This window comes from Salmo salar, chromosome 09, assembly GCF_965601325.2.
Source record: "Salmo salar chromosome 09, fSalSal1, whole genome shotgun sequence".
Lineage (NCBI taxonomy): Eukaryota > Metazoa > Chordata > Actinopteri > Salmoniformes > Salmonidae > Salmo > Salmo salar.
Window position 1 is genome coordinate 146929602 of NC_138299.1, and position 18860 is coordinate 146948461.

At 44.2% G+C, this 18860-nt stretch overlaps 1 protein-coding gene across 1 annotated transcript; it reads left to right on the forward strand.

Annotated features, from left to right (window-relative positions):
* The first annotated feature begins 224 nt into the window (after positions 1–224).
* On the forward strand, positions 225–16933 carry efhd1 (EF-hand domain family, member D1). The gene is given in 4 exon segments (NM_001146454.1): positions 225–604; positions 8637–8784; positions 14197–14331; positions 16117–16933. Coding segments are annotated over 4 exon segments (726 nt in total). The 5' UTR covers positions 225–296; the 3' UTR covers positions 16252–16933.
* Positions 16934–18860: the final 1927 nt, after the last annotated feature.

Here is an 18860-nt window from a genome sequence, read left to right on the forward strand (position 1 = left end):
AAATCAAAACAATTATCCATCTAGCAGTTCATTGAACAACAACTTGACTGCTCGTGTTGCACCTTTTATGCTCCTTTCATGCTCTTATTTGTTTGGGCTCGTCTGTGGTTGGTTTCAGATGCTGTAATATAGCTAGCTGCATTTATGTTTGATGCTGATGCTCGGTAGTGCTCCGCCTCCTCGAAACTGTCCAGGGTGAGAGGAGCTCTGAGTCACGAGCTGACAGACACAGCTGACCACCCTGAGTGCTAGGCACACGCTTCCATCGCATCAAGTCAAAAAGTATCCTACGCACCATGGCATCGGACGAATTGGCGAGGAAACTGCAGCCCAGGATGGCCGCAGAGCAGGCTCCCAAATTCAACCCGTGTGCACCAGAGGAGACCCCGGTGAAACCGAGCGACTCTGTCCCTGAGCCGCAGGAAAAAGCGGTGGTGGTCATTGTCAATAATGCCACATCCGAACTCACGGCGAAACTCACCCGGAGACTTGACATCAACGATGGGAACGCGGCGCCCAAGCAAGCCAAGGTATTCAACCCCTACACGGAATTCAAAGAATTCTCCCGCAAACAGATCAAAGACATGGAGAACATTTTCAAACGGTAGGCTAATCATTTATTTTTATTTGAATATCATTCTAATATCATTCTTGTGGCAATGGTTATAGCCTATGTTGTGACTTGACTTGATAAAGAGGTGTCCTTAGTTTTGTCTGTAGGGGAGACTGGGGAACAAAGTAACAGCGGATCAGTTGTACTGTAACAGTTTAATAACTCAAATTAGAAACTATTTAGAAAGATGTTATGAAATGTGTTTATGCATGCTTAGTGTGTATACTTGCCGCCTCTCTTTTTTTGATAATAGGCCTGTGGAACCATTCTCCATGTATTTAAACATGTATACTTTTATCAGTAAGATGGAGTCTTTTGATTGGTATAGTTGATGACAATAATTGTTATTGTATTTTGTGGGAGGTGTTTTTATGTAACACAGTACTTAAAATCGTACATAATATTTATACACATTCACATAATTATATAAAATGTCACTTCTTTATATAAAGTTTAGCAGTACAATTAAGATAATACCTTAGAAAAAAAAAGTGAAAGTCAAATTCAGACTTTTGAATGCTAAAAAGATCTTTATATAAATATATTCATTTTGGCTACTCCTTTTTGGTCAATGTGACATGCCTAAAAGATCAAATGGAAATATTTATTTTACATTTTTGTGTATTATCATCAAAATATCAGTTTCAAATAATACTTTTTTAATGCCCTTCATTTTTACCATTGAAGACGGTGTTACATTTAACTCTGCAACCTGTTACGTTTCATCCCGGATACTGTGTCAATTGTAATATTTTACTCCCACCACTTTCGGTTGAATTGTAAAACTGGTATGTCTTAGAAATGTAGTTTATCTATGTTGTTTGTATAAAATATTATTAATCTAACATAAATAGCCTTTTCATAATAAGAAAAAGCCTAAAAGTGTTATTTTGTTCCCTGGACTCCACTATGCATGTTGTAGGCTAGTCACATCCAGGCAAGGTATTGAGTGGGCATGAGGGATTGATTCAGATCACTGTGATAAAGAGAGGACACCTATATATTATGTCAGAGACAACTTACTGAACACAGAATTGACAAGGTGAACTGAGATTGCTGAGTGACCTCTGTCTACTGCTTGTGGAGTTAAATTGTTGTGGAACTTCAGACTGAATGGTCTTCATCTAGCCTTCAACACTTTCCATTTCTGCCATGAATAGATATGAATAATACATGGCCCTATGTAGCTTACATGACAATAATTAATCTCTAGGTTGCTAGCCTAGTGTTATTATTGTATAGGGCAAATCCCCCTTTTTTCTCTACCTCTCATTTAATCCTCTCATAGACTACGTACTGTAATAACCTGGTGTGTGTGTGTGTGTGTGTGTGTGTGTGTGTGTGTGTGTGTGTGTGTGTGTGTGTGTGTGTGTGTGTGTGTGTGTGTGTGTGTGTGTGTGTGTGTGTGTGTGTGTGTGTGTGTGTGTGTGTGTGTGTGTGTGTGTGTGTGTGTGTGTGTGTGTGTGTGTGCGTGTGTGTCTAGAGGCTGCTTTGTCACTCCAGTCTCTGCAGCACCAACCCTTTAGGAAATTTGTGGACCCAGTGGGGTGGATATGGGGCTATACTGGGCTTTACTGACATCCTCTGTACCAGGCCAGAATAATGTTTTCTCCTGGGCCAATGGAACTGTACAGTCATTGTGCAACAGTCTTTTTTCACTGGAGGGACAAGGGCCACTCTTCTCAAACACTGGGTCCCCAGTGACACCCCCTCTCCTGTGCGATAATGGCATCTTTGTGTGTGTGTGTGAGGGGGAGACCACTGACGAGAGTAGACTTTACTGTATACAGTGTTTCTCTGGTGAGGGAGAGAGGGGAGATTGAGACTGGACAGCCTAGTAGTGTCCATGTACTGTATTTGCTCAGCGCTATAGGGGAGACTACTTCAGAGCTATAGGGGAGACTACTTCAGAGCTATAGGGGAGGCTACTTCAGAGCTATAGGGGAGGCTACTTCAGAGCTATAGGGGAGGCTACTTCAGAGCTATAGGGGAGGCTACTTCAGAGCTATAGGGGAGGCTACTTCAGCGCTATAGGGGAGACTACTTCAGCGCTATAGGGGAGGCTACTTCAGAGCTATAGGGGAGGCTACTTCAGAGCTATAGGGGAGGCTACTTCAGAGCTATAGGGGAGACTACTTCAGAGCTATAGGGGAGGCTACTTCAGAGCTATAGGGGAGGCTACTTCAGAGCTATAGGGGAGACTACTTCAGAGCTATAGGGGAGGCTACTTCAGAGCTATAGGGGAGACTACTTCAGAGCTATAGGGGAGACTACTTCAGAGCTATAGGGGAGGCTACTTCAGAGCTATAGGGGAGGCTACTTCAGAGCTATAGGGGAGGCTACTTCAGAGCTATAGGGGAGACTACTTCAGAGCTATAGGGGAGACTACTTCAGAGCTATAGGGGAGGCTACTTCAGAGCTATAGGGGAGGCTACTTCAGAGCTATAGGGGAGACTACTTCAGAGCTATAGGGGAGGCTACTTCAGAGCTATAGGGGAGACTACTTCAGAGCTATAGGGGAGACTACTTCAGAGCTATAGGGGAGGCTACTTGCATTTCTGTTGGAGACATTGAACTTGAGGACATTTAATACTTTTGTTCCAGTTAATCTGTGGCTTTGTAGCTACAGGTGCGTGTGAAAACAATGTAGAGAAGGATATTGATTGGTTGGTTGATGCAGTGACACTGCAGTTTTTCCAGGACTATTTATTTAAACTTGAGTTTTACATTTGAGTTTGGCCTAATTTAGCTCTCAGCACAGTTGGAATGGAAGACTCAGTAAGTAGAGGGGGATATGGGTCACAGAGGAGGGGCGCTTGGTATCAACCTTTTTCTTTAGGAGGACGTTAGGTTGATTGAGTGCATTTACTTGAACACGCCTCACATTGACAAACATGCACTTAGATGCGCTTATGAAGAAACATTTTTTAAACATGTCTCTCTCTCTCTCTCTCTCTCTCTCCGTCTCTCTCTCTCTTTCTCCACACACCCACTGCCCCAGATTCTCTATTCTGTTGGTTGAATGTGTCCTCTATCTCCATCGCTTTTGCCCCCTCTCTCCTTCTTCTCTCTACGGCTCTCAAGCTGTTCTGCCTGGGGCAGGTTTTATCCATCTCTCCTATAGCCATCACTGGGGCACTTCCTAGACATATGTCCGTGATTGACATGTGTTGCAGCATTACACACCCATGATAGACACGTGTTGCAGCATTACCCATTCAGGAAAGACACGTGTTGCAGCATTACCCATTCAGGATAGACACGTGTTGCAGCATTACCCATTCAGGATAGACACGTGTTGCAGCATTACACACCCATGATAGACACATGTTGCAGCATTACCCATTCAGGATAGACACGTGTTGCAGCATTACCCACCCATGACAGACACGTGTGGCTGCATTACCCACCCGTGTCGTAAGTGTCATAAGTATAGACTGTCAATGCTTTAGAGTTTGGTTTCAGTGCAAAGCTCAGACCTTGATGATTAATTAGACCACAGTGAGTTGAAGTGCTGCAAAACGTCCATTTCCTTAGTATATCCTATCATTTCTCTGTAGGCTTTTCATTGGCTGAAGCGGAGAGGTCAGGTGTGCTGTCTTTGCCTGACTCATTATTTTCTGAGTGGACACTCCTTCCTTTATCTACCCAAGCCGTCTTTCATCTCCCCCTGCTGTCCTTAGCTTTGCATGCAGGGTACTTGACCCTCTGACCTAGCCACTGGTGGGTAACCTAGATGTGGGTGAGACACATGCTCAGCGGGGGCACACTGATTAGACAGTGGCCAGTCTGTCTGTGTCCTAAAGTTTGCTTGGATGCAGTCGTGGTGGCAGAGCCTAGTTGGAATGAGGGCCAGGGAGGGGGCACTTTGGAATGTTCTAAGCGGGGGTAGGCTAGATTGATGGCAGGGCCGGGCCATTCCATACTAAATTATCCCTCTTCTCTCACCCCTTTACACTCTGCCTCACCCCATCATCTTTTGGTCTACCCTCCTCACCCTCTCTCTCTTCCCTGATGCTGTACCTACCCTCCTCACCCTCTCTCTCTTCCCTGATGCTGTACCTACCCTCCTCACCCTGTCTCTCTTCCCTGATGCTGTACCTACCCTCCTCACCCTGTCTCTCTTCCCTGATGCTGTACCTACCCTCCTCACCCTCTCTCTCTTCCCTGATGCTGTACCTACCCTCCTCACCCTCTCTCTCTTCCCTGATGCTGTACCTACCCTCCTCACCCTCTCTCTCTTCCCTGATGCTGTACCTACCCTCCTCACCCTCTCTCTCTTCCCTGATGCTGTACCTACCCTCCTCACCCTCTCTCTCTTCCCTGATGCTGTACCTACCCTCCTCACCCTCTCTCTCTTCCCTGATGCTGTACCTACCCTCCTCACCCTCTCTCTCTTCCCTGATGCTGTACCTGCCCTCCTCACCCTCTCTCTCTTCCCTGATGCTGCACCTGCCCTCCTCACCCTCTCTCTCTTCCCTGATGCTGCACCTGCCCTCCTCACCCTCTCTCTCTTCCCTGATGCTGTACCTACCCTCCTCACCCTCTCTCTCTTCCCTGATGCTGTACCTACCCTCCTCACCCTCTCTCTCTTCCCTGATGCTGTACCTACCCTCCTCACCCTCTCTCTCTTCCCTGATGCTGTACCTACCCTCCTCACCCTCTCTCTCTTCCCTGATGCTGCACCTGCCCCACTCACTCACCCACTTTCTCTGCATTCCAGAGGCTTTAACCCTTCCCTGCCTTTTAACTCTGCATAACTCATACTCATCATCAACACTACACTCTTAGAAAAATAGGTGCTATCAAGAACCTATAAAAGGGTTCTTCAGCTTTCCCCATAGGAAGGAGAACCCTTTTTGGTTCTAGGTAGAATCCCTTTGAGTTCTATATAGAACCCTTTACACAGAGGGTTCTACATGGAACACAAAATAGTTCTACCTGGAACCACAAATGGTTATCCTATGGGGACAACAGATGAACCCTTTTGGAACCCTTTTTTTCTGAGAGTGTAGTCACAATTCTGACTTTTGATCGAGTCACTGATCGAAAAACAGCCTCTGATGGTAATGCGTTAGTCACTGTGATTTCTGAGGGATGGCTTTTTCACAAATTTCTCTGTTTTCTCCCTTAGAGTCCACAAGTATCTCTGTGTCCGGGGTGAAAATGCACAGACACGTGCACTAGCCTGACGCTTGTCTAAAACAGGCTGCATTAGAGATGAGGAAGTAGCTCTATCAGCCAGCTCTTACCTGCTCCACCTTCACTCAGACACTAGAACACCCTATAGCAGCAGGAGTGACCTGAATACACTCCTGCTGAGAGAGAGAGAGAGAGAGAGAGCGAGAGAGAGAGAGAGAGATGGGGACAGAGATGGTGAGAGAGAGGGGGGAGAGCGAGAGGGAGAGAGAGAGAAGGGGAGAGATATGGTGAGAGGGAGATGGAAAGAGGGGGAGAGAGAGAGGGAGAGGGAGTAGAGAGAGAGAGGGAGAAAGATCAAAAAATACCTTGTCCATGCCAAAAGCCTTGGTATCTATAATTACCATACTGCAGGAAGTTAGCTGTGGGACAATAAGTCCTGACCATGGACCGTAGCTGTGGCACCACTCCCTTACAACGGAAGACATTCCACAACACTGTTGTTTTCTTGCAACATTTCACTTTTGAGTTTTTTGATAGCCAGACAGCCTTTCATTATCTATGTTACGTCAAAGCTTTCGTCAGACTCTTGGTCGGTAGATTGTGGTAGAAAGCTGGGGTGGTAATAGTAGCCCAGAGTAGTATTTTAATGATCATAGTTCTGCCTCTGACTAGGCAGGTTTTCTGTTCTTTCAGCATAACATGTTGTTGTTGTGAGATACTGACTTGCCCCGCTGAGGAGCTGGACTAGGACCTGTCACTAAGCTGTGGAGTGAGTCCTGTATGTACAGGTGACAGTTGCTAAGCTGCTCTGTGGTCATCAGTTACTGTGAACAGTTGTCATACTGGTCAGCTGTGGAGGACCAAACGGAACCAGCTGTCCTTGAACACAGACGGCAGGAAATGTGTGTGTGCGCGCGTGTGCTTGTGTTTGATGGGAATGAATATGGTGAAAGGTCAAGCGTGCTGAATTACAGGGACATGAACAGGAATTAAAGTGTTGGGTGGGTTACAGTGTTGGGTGGGTAACAGTGTTGGGTGGGTTACAGTGTTGGGTGGGTAACAGTGTTGGGTGGGTTACAGTGTTGGGTGGGTAACAGTGTTGGGTGGGTTACAGTGTTGGGTGGGTAACAGTGTTGTGTGGGTTACAGTGTTGGGTGGGTAACAGTGTTGGGTGGGTAACAGTGTTGGGTGGGTTACAGTGTTGGGTGGGTAACAGTGTTGGGTGGGTTACAGTGTTGGGTGGGTAACAGTGTTGGGTGGGTAACAGTGTTGGGTGGGTTACAGTGTTGTGTGGGTTACAGTGTTGTGTGGGTTACAGTGTTGGGTGGGTAACAGTGTTGTGTGGGTAACAGTGTTGGGTGGGTAACAGTGTTGGGTGGGTTACAGTGTTGGGTGGGTTACAGTATTGGGTGGGTAACAGTGTTGGGTGGGTAACAGTGTTGGGTGGGTAACAGTGTTGGGTGGGTAACAGTGTTGGGTGGGTTACAGTGTTGGGTGGGTAACAGTGTTGGGTGGGTTACAGTGTTGGGTGGGTTACAGTGTTGGGTGGGTAACAGTGTTGGGTGGGTAACAGTGTTGGGTGGGTAACAGTGTTGGGTGGGTTACAGTGTTGGGTGGGTAACAGTATTGGGTGGGTGTAGATTGATGTTCAACAGGACAACACGTGTTTCATTGGGGGTTTCATCAGTATCAGTGATTTATTTTGGGATGGGTGTTAGGCGTAAGCAAAGAAAGGTTTCTCTTTAAAGTGATGGGTGGGGTTCGAATCAGTGGTCCTTTGTGCTACTGAGATGATGATATGAGATGATGATATCTTTAGGCTGATTGTTAGGAAGTTAATAGTCCTAAATCAGGTTGTTTTGAAGGGAGGGGGTTTAGTTCCTCTGGACTTTTGAAGAGTTAGCCTGAAAAAATGACCTCTCTCTTTTTGGTCTCTGGTCTGACCAGATTACACTCCTACCATTCAGGCGTCGGCAGATAGGAGCACACGTGTGTGTGTGTGTGTGTTTGAGTGAGTGTGTGTGTGTGTCTGTCTGTGTGAGAGAGGGAGAGTGTGTTTCCTCACTCACACCCAGATCCAGTGCCTCTCGACCAGCTGTGTGAAAGGATCTATAAATACTTCCTGTGTCAGATAGACAGACAGACAGACAGACTCCTTGCAACCCGCCCCCCCTACACACACACACACACACACACACACACACACACACACACACACACACACACACACACTTCTGCTCTATCTCTATCTCACTCAGTCATCTCTCTTTGTTTTTCAATTACTCCCTGGATCTGTTTATCTAGGATCCCCAAAAGCCTTGATTCATCTGTTGTTTGTCTGATGACAAATGAGTGTGTTGTGTTTAACTGTGATTGATCAGGGAAAGTTGGTGTTTGTGTGTGTCAGTCAAGCAAAGGTAGCTGTCTGGTTAGTGTCAACCACTCGCATCACTATTCCTGACATCGGACCGAACTTAGAAAAGGCTGAACTTAGAAAAGGTTTGGCAAATATCTTACTAGATCCGGGAGGTTTTTCTGAGCATTTGACCTGACCATGAGAAACACCTCTAGTTGTTGGCTATATAACTATCTATGGCCATCGCTTTTGTCCTTTATGACAGACTTGACATGTTTCCTCTCCTGGTAATTGAATGTGAGGTAGTGTAATGTCTTTTGTACCTTCCTCACTCCCTGGCTGTATGTAGACACACCTCTCTGTAGGTTTGACAGTGGTAAGGAGGGCTTCATAAAGTTGGGATGTTATAATGTAAGTTAATTGATCTACCCTCTTCTCTCTGTAGGTTTGACAGTGGTAAGGAGGGCTTCATAAAGTTGTGATGTTATAATGTAAGTTCATTGATCTACCCTCCTCTCTCTGTAGGTTTGACAGTGGTAAGGACGGCTTCATAGACCTGATGGAGTTGAAGCTGATGATGGAGAAGCTGGGAGCTCCTCAGACCCACCTGGGCCTCAAGAACATGATCAGGGAGGTGGATGAGGACTTCGACAGCAAGCTGAGCTACAGAGAGGTGTGTGTGTAGTGTCCCTGTGTGTGTGCCTGAGTGAGTCAATGCCTGACCAGGCCTGTTAATTACAGTGTGTATTCTTTAACTGCAGTAACACATACAATACCTTCAGAAGGTATTCACTCTCCTTGAGTTTTTCCACATTTTGTTGTTGCAGCCAGAATTTTGTTTTGTCACTGGCCTGCACAAAATACCCCATAGTGTCAAAGTGGAATTATGTTTGTGAAATGTTTACAAATTAATAAAACATTTAAATTTGAAATGTCTTGAGTCAATAAGTATTCAACCCCTTTATTATGGCAAGCCTAAATAAGTTCAGGAGTAAAATTGTGCTTAACAAGTGACATAATAAGTTGCACGGACTTACTCTGTGTACAATAATAATGTTTAACAAGATTTTTAATTGACTACCTTATCTCTGTACCCCACACATACAATTATCTGTCAGGTTCCTCAGTCGAACAGTGAATTTCATACACAGATTCAACCACAAAGACCAGGGAGGTTTTCCAATGCCTCGCAAAGAATGGAACCTATTGGTACGTAGATGGGTTAAAATGTTTAAAAAAAGCAGACATTGAATATCCCTTTGAGCATTGTGAAGTTTTTAATTACATTTTGGATGGTGTATCAATACACCCAGTCACTGCAAAGATACAGGCGTCCTTCCTAACTCAGTTGCCGGAGAGGAAGGAAACCGCTCAGGGATTTCACCATGAGGCCAATGGTTACAGAGTTTAATGGCTGTGATAGGAGAAAACTGAGGATGGATCAACAACATTATAGTTATTCCACAATGCTAACCTAGTTGACAGAGTGAAAAGAAGGAAGCCTGTACACAATACAAATATTCCAAAACAGGCATCCTGTTTGAAACAAGGCACTAAAGTAATACTGAAAAAAAATGTGACGAAGCAATTCACTTTTTGTCCTGAATACAAAGTGTTAGGTTTGGGGAAAATCCAATACAACACATGACTGAGTACCACTCTCCATATTTTCAAGCATAGTGGTGGCTGCATCATGTTATGGGTATGCTTGATATCGTTAAGGACTGGGGAGTTTTTCAGGATAAAAAATAAATGGAATGGAGCTAAGAACAGGCAACATCCTAGAGGAAAACCTGGTTCAGTCTGCTTTCCACCAGACACAGGCCAAATCTACACTGGAGTTGCTTACCAAGAAGACAGTGAATGTTCCTGAGTGGCCGAGATACAGTTTTGACTTAAATATGCTAGAAAATCTATGGCAAGACCTGAAAATGGTGTCTAGCAATGATCAACAACCAATTTGACAGCTTGAATAATTTTTTAAAGAATAATGAGTAAATGTTGCGCAATCCAAGTGTGGAAAGCTCTTAGACTTACCCAGAAAGACTCACAGCTGTAACTGCTGCCAACGGTGCTTCTACAAAGTATTGACTCAGGGGTGTGAATGCTGTAAATTAGATATTTCTGTGTTTCATTCTAATAAATGTGCAAACATTTCTAAAAACATGTTTTCACTTTCTCATTATGGGGTATTGTAAAAATCCATTTTGAATTCAGGCTGTAACACAACAAAATGTGGACTAAGTGAAGGAGTATGAATACTTTCTGAAGGCGCTGTACTCCCTTCAAGACAGTCTGTAAAAGGGTGCATCTCATTATAACTCTGCGAGTGTATGGGGAGGAGGAGGAGGACGGGGGAGATAGATAGATACAGAGAGAACCTGGAGAGGAGTCCCCTCTGCCAGCTGGTATGGAGACTCTACTTACAAACACAGACTCCACAGAGCCCCCGGACAGCAACACAATTAAACGAAAAGATAGTTAGTTGACACATTGGAAAGAATAATACAAAAAAAACAGAGCAAACTGGAATGTTATTTGGCCCTAAACAGAGAGTACACAGTGGCAGAATACCTGACCACTGTAACTGACCCCAAATTAAGGAAAGCTTTGACTATGTAGACTCTGTGAGCTTGGCCTTGCTATCGAGAGAGGCCGCCATCGGCAGCTCTCAAGAGAAGACGGGCTATGTGCCCACTGCCCACAAAATGAGGTGGAAACCGAGCTGAACTTCCTAACCTCCTGCCAAATGTATGACCATACCAGCGACACATATTTCATTCAGTTTACACAGACCCCAAAAGAATTTGAAAACAAATCCAATTTTGATAAACTCCCGTATCTATTAGGTGAAGTACGACAGTGTGCCATCACTGCAGTAATATTTGTGCCCTGTTGCCACAAGAAAAGGGTAACCAGTGGAGCATAAACACCATTGTAAATACAACCCATGTTAATGTTTATTTTCTCTTTCATACGTCAACTATTCTTACATTGTTACAACATTTGTCTATTATTTTAAAACTTTTGTGTGGGTGATGTTTACTGTTCATTTTGTATTGTTTATTTCCCTTTTATTTCTTGTCTATTTCACTTGCTTTGGCAATGTAAACATGTTTCCCATGCCAATAAAGCCCTTTGAATTGCATTGAATTGAGAGAGAGAGAAACTGATTTACGACAGGTAGCACACTCCTGCATGACTTAGCCTCAGCCCCCTCCCATGACCTATCTCCCCTTCCACCTCCTACTCCCCTCCCTCTCTCTCCTTCTATTTCCTACCCCCTCTCTCGCCCTTCTTACTCCCCTCCCTCTCTCCCCTTCTATTTCCTACCCCCTCCCTCTGTATCTTTCCTACCCCCCCTCTCTCCGTGTCTTTCCTACCCCCCCTCCCTCTGTATCTTTCCTACCCCCCCTCTCTCCGTATCTTTCCTACCCCCCCTCTCTCCGTATCTTTCCTACCCCCCCTCTCTCCGTATCTTTCCTACCCCCCCTCTCTCCGTATCTTTCCTACCCCCCCTCTCCGTATCTTTCCTACCCCCCCTCTCTCCGTATCTTTCCTACCCCCTCTCTCTCCTTCTCTCTCACATACTCACAGGGTTTAACAGGTGATAGGGGCAGCTGAACAGAGATACAAAGACTCTGTTTGGTTTGAGCTCTGAGGCATTGACTAAAGCCCAATCCTTGCTTCTGTCTGCCTCTCATTCTCCTGATTGGAGTAGCTGAGTTTCACACAGCCACCTTTCACACAGTCCCTAGGACCACTGGTGGTCAGGCTAGATGGGTTATTCTATCACCCTTCTGAGCCTGGTTCCTCTCTAGGTGTCTTCCTAGGTACCTGTCTTTCTAGGGAGTTTTTCCTAGCGACCGTGCTTCTATATCTGAATTGCTTTGTGGTTTTAGGCTGGGTGTCAGTATAGCACTTTGACAACTGCTGATGTAAAAAGGGCTTTATAAAATACATTTGATTGATTGATATTAGGTCGCTACATCAAGGTCACACACAAAAAACACATTCATAGGAGGACAGTTCTGACACTAAGCCCACAGACATGAACAGTTGTTATAACATCTATATGATGTTATGATATTACAAGGACCAGGTATCACTTCTATATGATATTAGAAGGAACCGTTATCACTTCTCTATGATGTTATGATATTAGACTGTTAGGTACTTATTGATGTTGTGAAGCTTTGTAGGGATTGTTATGACAGACTATTGTTGTGGCAGTACATGAAATATAGGGCCCTATATTTAGCAAAAAATCAGTTTGTAGTTGTTTTTAGAGCTAAAATAATTTACTATGACCTACAATAACATCTTATGTTTATTTCACAAATGCAGTGCACTGTAACTCCTGTATATATTCTACTGACCTAATCTACTGACCTAAAAAGTTTAGATACAGTTGAAGTCGGAAGTTTACATACACCTTAGCCAAATACATTTAAACTCAGTTTTTCACAATTCCTGACATTTAATCCTAGTAAAAATTCCCTGTCTTAGGTCAGTTAGGATCACCACTTTATTTTAAGAATGTGAAATGTCAGAATAATAGTCGAGAGAATTATTTCTTTCATCTTTTATTTCTTTCATGACATTCCCATTGGGTCAGAAGTTAACATACACTCAATTAGTATTTGGTAGCATTGCCTTTAAATTGTTTAACTTGGGTCAAACGTTTCGGGTAGCCTTCCACAAGCTTCCCACAATAAATTGGGTGAATTTTGGCCTATTGCTCTTGACAGAGCTGTTGTAACTGAGTCAGGTTTGTAGGCCTCCTTGCTCGCACACGCTTCTTCAGTTCTGCCCACAAATTTTCTATAGGATTGAGGTCAGGGCTTTGTGATGGCCACTCCAATATCTTGACTTTGTTGTCCTTAAGCCATTTGCCACAACTTTGGAAGTATGCTTGGGGTCATTGTCCATTTGGAAGACCCATTTGCGACCAAGCTTTAACTTCCTGACTGATGTCTTGAGATGTTGCTTCAATATATCCACATAATTTTCCTTCCTCATGATGTCATCTATTTTGTGAAGTGCACCAGTCCCTCCTGCAGCAAAGCACTCCCACAACATGATGCTGCCACCCTGTGCTTCACGGTTGGGATGATGTTCTTCGGCTTGCAAGCCTCCCCCTATTTCCTCCAAACATAACGATGGTCTTATGGCCAAACAGTTCTATTTTTGTTTGATCAGACCAGAGGACATTTCTCCAAAAAGTACGATCTTTGTCCCCATGTGCAGTTGAAAATTGTAGTCTGGCTTTTTTATGGTGGTTTTGGAGCAGTGGCTTCTTCCTTGCTGAGCGGCCTTTCAGGTTATGTCGATATAGGACTTGTTTTTACAGTGGATATAGATACTTTTGTACCTGTTTCCTCCAGCATCTTCACAAGATTCTTTGCTATTGTTTTGGGATTGATTTGCACTTTTCGCACCAAAGTACATTAATCTCTAGGAGACAACGCGTCTCCTTTCTGAGCGGTATGACGGCTGCATGGTCCCCATGGGGTTTATACTTGCGTACTATTGTTTGTACAGATGAGCGTGGTACCTTCAGGCATTTGGAAATTGCTCCCAAGGATGAACCAGACTTCTGGAGGTCTACAATTGTTTTTCTGAGGTCTTGGCTGATTTCTTTAGATTTTCCCATGATGTCAAGCAAAGAGGCACTGAGTTTGAAGATAGGCCTTGAAATACATCCACAGGTACACCTCAATTAGCCTATCAGAAGCTCTAAAGCCATGACATCATTTTCTTGAATTTTCCAAGCTTTTTAAAGGCACAGTCAACTTAGTGTATGTAGACTTCTGACCCACTGGAATTGTGATAGAGTGAATTATAAGTGAAATCATCTGTCTGTAAACAATTGTTGCAAAAATTACTTGTGTCATGCCGACTTGCCAAAATGTCCTAACCGACTTGCCAAAACTATAGTTTGTTAACAAGAAATGTGTGGAGTGGTTGAAAAACGAGTTTTAATGACTCCAACCTAAGTGTATGTAAACTTCCAACTTCAACTGTATGTATACGTCTGTTTGAGCCTCTCTCCCCCACCCTGATGTTTCCCTCCCTCCTCCAGTTCCTGCTGATCTTCAGGCGAGCAGCGGCAGGCGAGCTGCAGGAGGAGAGTGGTCTGATGGCTCTGGCCAGACTGTCTGAGATAGACGTCTCCACAGAGGGAGTCATGGGGGCACGGGACTTCTTTGAGGCTAAGGTAGGAGTGGGATGGAGGAAGAGGTGTGTGTGTGTGTGTGTGTGTGTGTGTGTGTGTGTGTGTGTGTGTGTGTGTGTGTGTGTGTGTGTGTGTGTGTGTGTGTGTGTGTGTGTGTGTGTGAAAAGGGTTGGCTATGTGTCAACATTATAGAATCAATTCCCATGATGAACCAGGGTGATTGGACAAGGGGAGGGTGTGTGACGTGTGTTAAGTGTTTCAGATGTATAGTTGTGAATACTTGAGGAAATGCAGGTCACAGTAGGTGGGCCACAAGCGCTCAGCTATTTTAAGACCTGACGTGCATTAGCTGGCCTGATTCATTCCTCGTCTCTCCCATCATAACAGGATTGTACACCAGCATGTCTTAGGCCACATCCACCTCTAGTGGACAGAGAGAGAAATACAGTGACTGTGTGTGTGTGTGTGTGTGTGTGTGTGTGTGTGTGTGTGTGTGTGTGTGTGTTCTGTGCTGTTTTTGAGTTTGCAGTGTAGATTGAAATGATCTAATGTTTCAGGTACAGATTCAGTAGTGATGGAATTCAGTGGTGTTATACAGTGCATTCTGAAAGTATTCAAACCCCTTGAGGTTTTCCACATTTTGTTATGTTTCAGCCTTATTCTAAAATAGATTACATCGTTTTTTCCCCTCATCAATCCACACCCATAATGACGCCCATAATGACAAATCAAAAACAGGTTTTTCAACATTTTTACAAATGACGCTACAAGCTTGGCACACCTGTTTTGGGGGTTTCTTCCATTCATCTCTGCAGATCCTCTCAAGCTCTGCCATGTTGGATGGGGAGCATCAATACACAGCTATATTCAGGTCACTTCAGAGATGTTTGAACAGGTTCAAGTCCGGGCTCTGGCTGGGCCACTCAAGGACATTCAGAGACTTGTCCCGAAGCCACTCCTGCATTGTCTTGGCTGTGTGCTTGGGTTGTTGGCCTGTTGGAAGGTGAACATTTGTACTTTGCTTCGTTCATCTTTCCCTCGATCCTGACTAGTCTTCCAGTCCCTGCCGCTGAAAAACATCCCCACAGCATGATGCTGTCACCACCATGCTTCACAGTACGGATGGTGCCAGGTTTCCTCCAGACGTGACGCTTGGCATTCAGGCCAAAGAGTTCAATCTTGGTTTCATCAGATCAGAGAATCTTGTTTCTCATGGTCTGAAAGACCTTTAGGTGCCTTTTTGGCAAACTCCAAGCGGGCTGTCATGTGCATTTTACTGAGAAGTGGCTTCCATCTGGCCACTCTGCCATAAAGGCCTGATTGGTGGAGTGCTGCAGAGAAGGTTGTCATTCTGGAAGATTCTCCCATCTCCACAGAGGGACTCTGGAGCTCGGTCAGAGTGACCATCGGGTTCTTGGTCACCTCCCTGACCAAAGCCCTTCTCCCCCGATTGCTCAGTTTGGCTGGGCGGCCAGTTCCAGGAAGAGTCTTAGTGGTTCCAAACTTCTTCCATTTAATAATGTTCTTGGGGATCTTCAATGCTACATAAATGTTTTGGTACCCTTCCCCAGATCTGTGCCTCGACACAATTCTGTCTCTGGGCTTTTTGGTTTATACATTTACCACCATTTCTAAAAACCTGTTTTCACTTTCTCATTATGGGGTATTGTATGTAGATTGATGAGGAAAACAATTCATTTGATCCATTTTAGAATACGGCTGTAGTGTAACAAAATGTGTAAGAAGTCAAGGGATCTGAATACTTTTCGAATTCACTGTATAATCCCTGGCTGTACTGTAGATCTAATAGTGTGTTGTATGGTGCAGGTGCAGGCTCTAAAGGTGGGCAGTAAGTTTGAGGCTGAGATCCGAGAGGAGCAGGAGGAACGGAAGAGACAGGCGCTTGATAGGAAACAGAGACGGGCTGCCTTCAAAGAGCTGCAATCTGCCTTCTGCTCATAATGCAGTGCACACACACTGAAACACACACACTGAAACACACACACACACACACAAACTAAAACATGCATGATCATGCGCATACTCACTTGCACATTAAGGGATGTTTTAAAGGAGTTCCATAGCTTCCCTGAATACACACATAATAATATTTGATTGAATAATGAAAGTTTGATATTAAGGTTATTGTTATGATATGACTGATGTGATTTATTGTTTTTATTGTTCTAATTAACATGATTGTATTAGCTATTTTACACAAAATTCTCACTTAGTTTAAACAGTGAGGTCATACCTATTTTAAGAAAATAGATTTATAATTCCCATCAATAATTAAATTGTTTAATGTTTGATGTACATTACAGAAAAGGTTATGTGGAGCAATGTATTGACCAATTTATGCGTAGAAGGCAAAGGAACGTTAAAATACCTGTGTCCAAAAAAAGTCCCTAGGCACCTTTTTCTGTTGAAACCTTTAAAAAATCACTAAATGAATATATGTTTTTACTATTGGCATATTGTAGGTGGTGCTGTTTTATTGAATATTGACCTGTAATCCATGTTTGTTTAATTTCTAGAAACATACCATCATGTAACACTGTAGCATTATGCTGTCTTATTTGTTCTGAAATGAAAAGGAAATGGATGTATTGTATTTTTCCATAAATAAAACAATGGTAATCACATTCTGTGTGCTTTCTCAATAATGTGTTTATTCTAGTGATGTCATAATTTGCTGGTCTGATAAGTTTCAAACAGCTGTCGTACAGTACCGGTGAGGAAAGACAGGAGGCCGCTTGGTAGCGAGGCTGACTTGATGCATTTGGAAAGTATTCAGACCCCTTGACTTTTTCCACGTGTGTCATTGTCGTGTGTGTAGGTGGCAGGGAAGTCAGGCGCAGGAGAAACCAACTTGGTGTAACTGGAGTAGTTTAAATTAGATAAAACAAACTCCAAAAACCAACGTACATAAAAAATAACATGGGTAAAATAACCCGTCGCGCACCAATACAAAATACACAAACACATAACCACAAACAATCTCCGACAAGGACATGAGGGGAAACAGAGGGTTAAATACACAACATGTAATGAATGGGATTGGAACCAGGTGTGTAGGAAGACAAGACAAAACCAATGAAACATGGATCAATGATGGCTAGAAGACCGGTGACATTGACCGCAGAACACCACCCGAACAAGGAGGGGCATCGACTTCGGCAGAAGTCGTGACACACATTTTGTTACATTACAGCCTTATTCTAAAATTGATTACATTCTAAAAAGTGTCATCAATCTACACACAATACTCCACAATGACAAACCAAAAACTGTTTTTTTAGACATTTTTGGAAATTTAGAATAAAAAAACAAAACTGAAATATCACATTTACTTAAGTATTCAGACCTTTTACTCAGTACTTTGTTGAAGCACCTTTGGCAGTGATTACAGCCTCAGGTCTTCTTGAATATGACGCTACAAGCTTGGCACACCTGTATTTGGAGAGTTTCTCCCAATGCTCTCTGCAGATCCTCTCAAGCTCTGTCAGGTTGGATGGGGAGCGTCGGACATGGGGAGCGCCGGACATTATCCCTACAGTGAAGCATGGTGGTGGCAGCATCATGCTGTGGGGATGTTTTTCAGCGGCAGGGACTGGGAGACCAGTCAGGGATGAGGGAAAGATGAACGGAGCAAATTACCGAAAGATCCTTGATGAAAACCTGCTCCAGAGTGCTCAGTACCTCAGACTGGGGACAAATGTTTACCTTCCAACAGGACAACGAACCTAAGCACACAGTCAAGACAATGCAGGAGTGGCTTCGGGACAACTCTCTGAATGTCCTTGAGTGACTCAGCCCGAACTCGGACTTGAACCCGATCAAACATCTCTGGAGAGACCTGAAAATAGCAACTGAATACTTACTGAGCACTCTGGAGCAGGTTTTCATCAAGGATCTCTCGGTAATTTGCTCCGTTCATCTTTCCCTCATCCCTGACTGGTCTCCCAGTCCCTGCCGCTGAAAAACATCCCCACAGCATGATGCTGCCACCACCATGCTTCACTGTAGGGATAATGTCCGGTTTCCTCCAGACGTGACACTTGGCATAAAGGCCAAATTGTTCAATCTTGGTTTCATCAGACCAGAAAATTTGTTTCTCATGGTCTGAGAGTCTTAGGAGCCTTTTGGCCAACTCCAAGCGGGCTGTCATGTGCCTTTTACTGAGAAGTGGCTTCCATCTGGCCACTCTGCCATAAAGGCCTGATTGGTGGAGTGCTGCAGAGAAGGTTGTCATTCTGGAAGATTCTCCCATCTCCACAGAGGAACTCTGGAGCTCGGTCAGAGTGACCATCGGGTTCTTGGTCACCTCCCTGACGAAGGCCCTTCTACACGATTGCTCAGTTTGGCTGAGCGGCCAGCTCTAGGAAGAGTCTTGGTGGATCCAAACATTCTTCCATTTAAGAATGATGGAGGCCACTGTGTTCTTGGGGATCTTCAATGCTACAGAAATGTTTTGGTACCCTTCCCTAGATCTGTGCCTCGACACAATTCTGTCTCGGGGCTCTACCTACAATTCCTTTGACCTCATGGCTTGGTTTTTGCTCTGACAT